The following is a 9,692-nucleotide window of genomic DNA, read 5'->3' as shown; positions in this document are numbered from 1 at the left end:
CGCGTGACCACATGTGCAGGGAGTGGGGGGCAGTGACAGGTTTTGCTGTGGGGCCTCGCTGGTTTAAAGTCCCCGCCCTTCCTCGAGCTAGTTGTGGGGCTTTGAGACTTTGAGACGGTCACTTAACACCTGTTTAATAGCAGTGTAAAGTGAAAGGCTGTGCAGGGAAAGCTCCATTAGTTTATATAATGAACCCCAAGATGTCAGACTCTAGGGACTTATTTCTGTCTTCTGACCACTGCCCTTCTGTATTTAGAGATGCCTGCCCTCCTTCAAGGTGCTCAGGTCTTGGTTCTGTACCTCTGTTTCCATTCTGACTTGTCTTTGGGCCCCTAAATGAGATCTGTCTCCAGCCCCCTTCTCCTCCTACTCTGCATCATTGCCCTTGGCCTCTCCTTCACTTTACCTCGGGTCATCTTGCCACCCAGAGGCCTCCCCATGGACCCCTTCCCCTGAGCCTAGGTCTGCTTATCCAACCACCTCCTGGAAAGCCCCATCCTCTGCCTCGTCTTTTCACCCCTCCCCTCTGTCCTGCATTCACACAGCACTTTTTTTTTTTTTTACGTCTTTATTTTGAGAGAGAGAGGCAGAGAGAGAGTGGGGGTAGGGCAGAGAGAGAGGGAGACACAGAATCTGAAGCAGACTCCAGGCTCTGAGCTGTTAGCACAGAGCTCTACACGGGGCTTGAACCCATGGATCGTGAGATTATGACCTGAACCGAAGTCAGATGCCTAACTGACTGAGCCACCCAGGTGCCCCCATACAACATGTTTTATAATCAGGAACATTTCATAGATTACATAAGTGTTTGTACACTTCTCCCCATGGCTTTCTCTACCTCCTAGCTCCTCACATGGAGGACATCAGGACCAACCTCACTTCTGCTGACTCCAACCCTGCATTTGTGGCTTCTGTTCACCTTGATGGTTTCACCACCTTGCCACCGGCCAGATTCAAAGCCTCCAGGGTTATCTTGGAACACCCACTCCCCATGGCCCCTCACATATAAACACTTGCCAATCCTATGGATTTGAATTATGAGTTTTAAAAATCCATCCTTCCGGGGGTACCTGGCTGGCTCAGTAGGTAGAGTGTGTGTGACTCTTGATTTCAGAGTCTTGAGTTCAAGCCCCATATGGGGCCTGGAGCCTACTGAAAGGATACAAGAAAAAAAAAGAAAATTCATCCCTTCTTTCTGCTATATCCTAGCTTGGCAGTGTATTCCTTTTTTTTTTTTTTAATTTCAACAATTGTAATCTCCTCCTAAGTGTCCTCTGCCTCTAACCTTTCCTGATTCCAGTTCGGATCTACAAGCAGAAACTGAATGACGTCGTTCATTTTGCCTGGGGACAAGGTGTGAACTTACCACACACCGTGAAGAGACTCTAATATCTCCCCTAACTTCATCTCATGCCTGGAATTCTTTCATTCTTTCCACACACACACCCATTTTTCTTATGGTTAAAGTCCTGTGATCATTTAAGGACCATCTCAAAGGCCATGCCTGTGCTTCCCCTTAAAATTGCCATTTATCCCCTTCCATAGCTGTCACAGGCCCTTGTGCAAAGTAACACTCCGCAGCTCATTTAATCAAATCTACCAAGCAGCTCTGGTGACAGATAGGTTAGTTTGCAAATATGGTCCAGTATTTCTTTTTTAGTAATTTTTAAAATGTTTTTATTATTTTAATTTGTGTGTGTGTGAGAGAGAGAGCGCGCGCATAAGCATGGGAGGGGTGGAGAGAGAGGGAGACACAAAATCCGAAGCAAACTCTAGGCTCTGAGCTGGGGCTCGAACCCACGAATCATGAGATAATGACCTGAGCCGAAGTTGGACGCTTAACCGACTGAGCCACACAGGTGCCCCTGATCTAGGATTTAAACTACTTGCTGCATTTCAGGAAATGAAAAGGAAACCCCAAGTGAACATTCTGGTAGTATGTTGTTAGCTTTAGCTTCCCATTTGAACATAATTCAAGTTTGATGAAGTAATTCAGGTTTTCTAAAAGAATGTTTAAAACCTTCCAAATGGTTCATCAAAGGAATCCTCTCCATTCAAAAAAACCTCGTTTCCACAAAAAAACCCTCCGTAACAGTTCCAGCAGAGACATGGAGGGAGAAAAAACAGCCTTCATATTTAAAACGCATCATCGGAGGGGACCAGTGCGCCTCAGTCCTTGCTTGACAGAAGCCTGAAATAAAACCACATCAATATTTTGAATTGGCAATAGAATTAAATAGAAAGTTTGTGACGGCATGAAACATTTTGACCTGAAGGATTTATATAAGCCACTTTGATTCTCAGAAGGGCCTGGAGACATCTGTTCAACTTTACATTCTGCAGTAAATGTAAATAAGCATTTAAATCTCCACAAAAAAGGTGGTAAAAGTGCGTTTATTGAGACACTTGTCTAACACCACAGACTCTAATTACTTAAGAGCAGTGGGCTGTGCCTAACGGTCCTCTCAGTTCCAGGAAAGGTAGTACTTTTGCATTTCTTTGAAACACCAACGAGCACCTATTTTCCTCTCCTCTCCTAGGTTTCTAGTGGCATAGAAACCACTTTGAGATTTGGATTATGTTGACGTCTGGACACGTTGTAACACTGCATGGCTGTATTGTATCAAATCACATACGCAGCCCACTGCTTTGGTGGTTAAGACCACTTAGAAAGTCAGCCCATTATTTAAAAAAATTTTTTTAATGTTTATTTATTTTTGAGGGAGAGAGAACACGAGCCACGGAGGAGCTGAGAGAGAGGGGGACACAGAATCCGAAGCAGGCTCCAGGCTCCGAGCTATCAGTACAGAGCCTGACGCGGGACTGGAACTCACAGACCACTAGATCATGACCTGAGCCCAAGTTGGACGCTCAAACCAGCTGAGCCACCCAGGCACCCCAGGCCAATATATATTTTTTAATTGGGGATTTTTTCCGTCAGTTGGGCTCTGGGCATGGTGTGTGTTTCCAGCAGTAGAGCAGGCATCAGAGCCCGTGTGTGTAAAGTAGGCTCTAAGTCCCTTGTACCGAAGAGGGGAAAATGGGTTTTTGGGGCATGAAGGAGGCAGAATAATCCGCAATGTCAGGTTGCATGAAGTGGCCTTTTAGTAAGGTGACCACATCATTTACACCTCCAACAGGATGCTTTTGAGAATGGAAGGTGACGCTTCCAGAAGGGACTCGGGAATAACAGGAGTCAAAGGGGACTGTCCTGGCAAACTGTATGGGCGCCCCGGGCTCAGGAGCGGGTCCAGGGGTGAAGGTGTGGGCATGCACACTACCGTCTGTGGGCTGGCTGCTGCGTCCGGGACCCAGAGGGCCGCTGACCGGGGAGCTGGGCCCCTGAGCGCTTCTGGCCCCTTCGGGTGCCTCCTTGTTATCTCCCAGACCCGACATGCTCTTTCCTGCCCGAATTCCAGTTCCCTGTGTCCCGCAGCCTGGAATATTCTCTTCTCTCTTGTCACTTACCCTACACATTCCACTAGCAGCTTCTAAAAATGTGTTCTGTGAGTCTGTGCCTAGCAAGTGGCCTTTTCAATCAGCCCCAATTCCCACCCTCTGCCTAAGAGCTTCTGCTTCAGGTGTAACACTCTGAGGGTGAAAACCTAGGTCTTTGAATCTTCTGCATTGAATTCAATGGCAGGCATATGGGGGGAGGGCGAGGGAGTTACTCAGTCTTTGTTGACTGAAGCAAAAGGAGCCTTTGTTGTATAGGATGCTGTGATGTCCCGTTCTCTGACCTTCTATTTTGTATCTTAGATGTACCTTAGTGGATTCTCCGGAGAGACAATGCTTAGGTCAACAGGGAATTGATGACCACCCAGGGAATGGTTGCAACAGAACTTCCACCCCGGGTCTCAGCCTGTGAGTTAACTATTTATCTATACTGGGCCTTGTACTAGACCTTCTTGAGGAGTCCCGTCCTCAAGAAACTTAAAAATGAGCTCTGGAGACAAAAATCATGCGTCTCAAAAACACGGACTCCAGAGCCAGACTGCCTGGGCTTAAATCCCAGTTCTGCCACAGACTTGGACAGGACACTTGATCTCTCTGTGTCAGTTTCCTCGTCTACACATCAGAATAATTAATCATGGTCTCAACTTCACAGAGCGTTGCAAGGATTAAGTTAAAATATATAAAACAGAGTAGTGATGGCACCTGATAAGAGCTATGTAAATGCCATAAGAACTACTAGTTTTTAATGTTTATTTTGAGAGAGAGAGTGCAAGGGTGGGGAGGGGCAAAGAGAGAAAGAGACAGAGAATCTGAGGCAAGCTCTAGGCTCCAAGCTGTCAGTGCAGAGCCTGATGCGGGACTGGAACTCACAAACTGTGAGATCGTGACCTGAGCTGGAGTCAGACGCTTAACAGACTGAGCCACCCAGGTGCCCCTCTTGTCACTACTATTATGGACAAAGCCTGATATTTCATGATCTACAAAACAAAGCAAAATACTTAATGAAAAATAATATAATAGCAAGTGAATCTTCCATATTGAACCTTTCAGTGCTGCAGAATGACTTATCAGAGTGCCCACAGATATATTTATGTGATTAAATATACAGATAGAATTAAAGATTGTTCTCTGTTAGTGCTTTGTGTTGAATGAGCCAGACCGACCTAAAAAAAGAGTCGTATGTGCCCTCCTAGGATATAGGACTCTTTCTTCTTCATCTAATGCTAACCCTTCTCGTGCCTTTGGAAACATTGAAAAATAATTTAGTTTTAAATAACTTCAAATGTAGGGACAGTGGCAAGATTAATATAAGGTATAAAGAACTCCCATGTTGCCCCACCCAGAACATCCAGTGTGTTAACTTTACCACATTTTGCTGTGTGTATGTGCACGCGCCCGTGTGTGCACGCGTCCGTGTGTGTGTGTGTGCACGCGTGCCCTGCCACTGTGTCCTTGAACCATTTGAGAGCAAACTGCTGGCGGAAGTCCCTCAGCCAGCTCCCCCTGCATGCCTGCCCCAAAGGGCACTTTCCTACACAAACACCACATGATGCTCCACCTAGGACATTTACAGTCTAGTCTTCAGACCCCATTCAAATCTCACCAATTATCCCAAAAATGTCTTTCTGCTTTCTGGTCCGTGAGCAATCCAGAAACACACATTGCTTCCCTGCCGCCTTCTTCGGTCTGGAGGAGCCGTGCCTCAGTCTTTCCCTGCCATCCATGCCCTTGACTATTTTTAAAAGTACAGGCCTTTCATTCTGTAGGGTGACTTTTCTGTCTGATTTTTCCTTTTGACTATTCACAGAGGCCTTGCCTTCTGGGCAGAAATTCCTCGTGATGCTGGGCTGTTTTCAGAGCATCACTCCAGGGAACAGTGTCCTCCCATTCCACCAGGGGTGAGGGTGACCTTAATCACCTGGAAAAGTTGGTGTTTGTCAGGTTTCTCCAAAAGATCATCATTTTCCCTTTTGTAACTGAACTGTATTTTGTGGGAAATATTCTGAAATGACACCCATGTAGCGCTCCTTATCAATTCTCATCCATAGCCCTAGCACCCATGGGTGACTGCCTGATGCAACCTCCACCATGACAGTGGCCCATTAAGACTTTTTATTTCTAGGGGTGCCTGGCTGACTCAGTCGGTAGGGTATGTGATTCTTGATCTCGGGGTCATGAGTTCAAGCCCCACATTGGGCAAAGAGATTATTTTAAAAAATTAAAAAGAAAAAGAAAAAGATTTTCTTTTCCTTTTTTAAAATGTATATTCTGAGAGAGAGAGAGTGTGTGTGTGCGTGAGAGAGTGAGCACAACTAGGGGGAGGGGCAGAGAGAGAAGAGAGAGAAAATCTCAAGCAGGCTCCCCACTGTCAGCACAGAGTTCAACATGGGACTCGATCTCACAAACTGTGACATCATAACTGAGCCGAAATCAAGAGTCAGGTGCTTAACTGACTGAGCCACCTGGGCGCCCCAAAGATTTTCTATTTCTGTCCTTCTAGATTTATTAGTTGACATTCTAGAGTAAGGAAGATCTCCCCTTCTCGTTTATTCATTCATTCATATATAGTAGTATGGACTCATTGATTCCTTTTGATTCAGTAGGTTGTATTCATTGCTATCAATTTAACGCTCAAATTGTTCCAGATTTGGCTCATGGGAGCCTCTTTAAAATGGCTCCTGTGTCCTTTTAGTATGTCCTCATTATTCCTTGAGGATTTTCTTAATCTCTGGCACAAGATGTTTCAGAACCTTCTTGTGCTTTTTTCTGCCGCAGGAGCCTTGACTCTTACTGCAGGATGGTATTTGGAAACCAAAATCTAGGACTTTAGGGAGCTCATTGCTACTGGGGGGAGGGGGGGTCATTGCTTCCAGGCCCACTCAGTGACTAGAGCTAAAAATAAATGCATGGATAGGTACACACACATATATACATCTATGACTATTTTCATCTCTCATATATATGTATATATATATATATGTATATATATATGTGTATATATATACATATATATATATAAAAATCTAAAAGTCATGCGTTCATGTTGGTCTCCAGTTCCAATCCAACATGTTAGTGCTCCTTTTAAACTTTCCCCTTTCTATGACAGTGAGAGATCTGGCTTTCATTATTCTATATCTATATTTTCAAAAACTTACTTTAGAGAGAGAGAGGGAAGACAAGTGCAGGAGAGGGGCAGAGAGAGAGAGAATTTCGAGCAGGCTCCATGCTCAACATGGAGCTCAACTCAGGGCTTGATCCTGCGATTCTGGGATCATGAGCTGAAATCAAGAGTTGGATGCTCAACCAACTGAGCCACCCAGACCCCCCTAAATTTTTTTAAGTAGGTTTCCCACCCAGCACAGAGCCCAACGTCAGGCGTGAACTCATGACCCTGAGATCATGACCTAAGCTGAGATCAAGAGTCGGACACTCACGGACTGTGCCACCCAGGCATCCCTGTATCTACATTTTTGCTCAATTTGTAAATTTTTCTCAGTGTAATTGATCTCCCATTCTAACAGCCATCACCAATGCTGCATAACCTCCGTCACCACCTCCTGGACCACTGGACATGCCAGCACTTCCATGAGGCCATCGCCCATCTCTCTTCCTTGCACACAGGGCACACTAATGCCTCCATGCTGTCCCCTCCTCTTCTGCTCCCATTCTTCAATCACCAGGCACCTCAATCCCTCCCCTCCGCATGCACAGCCGCCTGCACTCCACTTCCTTGGCCCCCAGGCCTGCTGATAGTCCGTGTCCATGTCCCTCCTGCCCTCCCAGTGCAGAGCACACTGACATCCCAGGGGAGGGAAAGGCAGGTAAGGAAAGCTTCAGGTCTCTTTTTTGCTTCCAGCTCTGAGGTCTGTTTCCATATCTTTGTGCCAAAACTTCAATAGGATTTTTACTCTCTGTGTCTCCATTGCTATTATTGCTGATAAGATACCTTGTAAGCCTATAATTAGCCAGTGTATTGCCTACCGCAAATGCTGCGATCAGAAGACCCAGGGCGCCAAGGGAATATATGCTGAAGAAAATATATATTAAAAGTGTGCAGTTGAGATGCAGGTAAAATTTTTAGGAGAGCTGAGGTGAAACATCTCTATAATAATTTCTTAATTAATTGAAAAACATCCCCATCCCCACTAGTGGCTGTGTATTCCAGGTAGGTCAAAGTGAAGAGGAAATTACATATTCTATAACTACTTAATAAGCACTTTGTTCTTACCTGTAACATGTGCTAATGGGACCTAAATGCTGTCTTTACAAATAATGTAATTTAACATTCTCCCTATAAAAATACTGACCTCCGGTAGATATGCTTAAATATGCTAAATGATCAATGTATCTTTACCTTATTGATTACATGCTGACTCTTTCTGTGTATCAGAACCCAGTTTTTGAGCTACAAGAGCAACAGGAAGAGAAAGTGAAACCAAAGTCTGGTTACAGTGATTCTAGTATGATAATAAAGGTGAATTTAGGGGTGCCTGGGTGGCTCAGTTGGTTGGGGCTCTGACTTCAGCTCAGGTCAGATCTCACATTCGTGGGTTCGAGCCCCGCATCAGGCTCTGTGCTGACAGCTAGCTCAGAGCCTGGAGCCTGCTTCCGGTTCTGTTTCCTTCTCTCTTTCTGCCCCTCCCTCTCTCATGCTCTGTCTCTCTTTGTATCAAAATAAATAAAACATTAAAAAAAAAAGTTAAAAAAAAATAAAGACCACATTTTAAAAAAATAAATAAATAAAGGTGAATTTATTTTTATCAGAATGAATTATGAGCAGTGGTGTTCCCTTTCTGGAAGAAAATGCGAATTTATTTGAAGAGTTCAGCTTTTCTTTTTCTTTTTTTAAATGTTCTTTATTTATTTTCGAGAGACAGCGTGAGCAGGGGAGGGTCAGAGAGAGAGGGAGACACAGAATCCAAAGCAGGCTCCAGGCTCTGAGCTAGCTATGAGCACAGAGCCTGATGCAGGGCTCAAACCCATGAACCGTGATATCATGACCTGAGCCGAAGCCGGACACTTAACCAACTGAGTCAGCCAGGCGCCCCTCAGTTTTTCTTTTTCATTTCAGAATATAAGCTTCTTGACTTTAGCTAATTTATCATTTGTGTTTTGGGTATAAGCTCTATGTATCCACTTTGGAAAGAAGAGTTTCCTGTTGATCCTCCCGTAGGAGAACCCCAGATGATTTTAATCTCCTGGAGCTTGTTAAGGTTCTGTAAGCACTACTTATCACTATTCATGAGTCCAGGCATAATTTATTATAATTATTGATCATGGGATTTCCTATCTTGAAAGGCTTCTTGAAGGAGGCTGCAGAGCTCATCTTACGGATGAGGCACCAAGACAGAGAGTGGATATGACTCACCCAAGACCACCCAGAGAGGCAGTGGAAGAATTGGAAATGGAGTTCCAGCCTCCTACTTTCTAGTCTATTGCTCTTTCTGTTAGATCAGCTGCCAGAGGGGGAGGAAACACTCAGGCACCTGAGTAGTGAAACAGCTCCCCCCAGTGTCTCCTTTCACAGTGTCACAGGACTCCGGGACATCGGTTCACCCGCGGAAGCAGAGGCTCGCTTTCTGATGACTGCTTTGTAATGAGGCTCCATAGGAGGCATGTTTGATGACACTTCTATTCACACGTGAAAGCCTCAGTACAGAAATCGGCACAGTTCAAACGGGCTGACATGTATACAGATAGATTTGCCCAAATGGACAGAAAAAGAACCCTCAAACCTGAAAATATTTTTTACTTTTATCATATCGTGTGCATCTAAAAAGGTATAAAGAAGCATATAATAAGCAGCTAGATTCCCACCCCAGGAATTAAAAAAATAAGTCAGTTCTGTTGAAGACCTCAAGCCGCCAATGTAGCCCTTCTTGATCGTATTTCCCTTCCTCCCTTGCCCCCAAGGTAACCACCGTCCTGAATTTTCTACTTTTCCTTCTTTTTCTTTTCTTTACAGTATCCACAAACTTTAGTTTTCCCTGATTTAGATTTTAATGATATTATAATGATATACAAATGATATCATCATGTAAGTATTTTTGAAAACTCCCTTTTGTCGTTCAGCATTATGTCATGGGCTTCTTCCAATATTTGTGGCGCTAGTTCATTCCTTTTCACTGTTACGTAGTTATTGTAAAAATATATCAAGGGGCACCTGGGTGGCTCAGTCGGTTGAACGTCCAACTTCGGCCCAGGTCACAATCTCACAGTTTGTGGGTTCGAGCCCC

At 44.6% G+C, this 9,692-nt stretch overlaps 1 protein-coding gene across 1 annotated transcript in view; it reads left to right on the top strand.

Annotated features, from left to right (window-relative positions):
* Nucleotides 1–9,692, top strand: part of LEMD1 (LEM domain containing 1) — a 25,361-nt gene that overhangs the window by 5,312 nt on the left and 10,357 nt on the right. The window contains exon 5 of the mRNA XM_029933167.1: nt 952–1,003. Within this exon, the coding sequence (XP_029789027.1) occupies nt 952–1,003 (52 nt within the window). The remainder of the gene's footprint in view (nt 1–951; nt 1,004–9,692) is intronic.

The sequence above is a fragment of the Suricata suricatta genome, chromosome 3 (genome assembly GCF_006229205.1).
Source record: "Suricata suricatta isolate VVHF042 chromosome 3, meerkat_22Aug2017_6uvM2_HiC, whole genome shotgun sequence".
Classification (NCBI taxonomy): domain Eukaryota; kingdom Metazoa; phylum Chordata; class Mammalia; order Carnivora; family Herpestidae; genus Suricata; species Suricata suricatta.
This window is presented reverse-complemented; position numbering and strand designations above follow the sequence as displayed.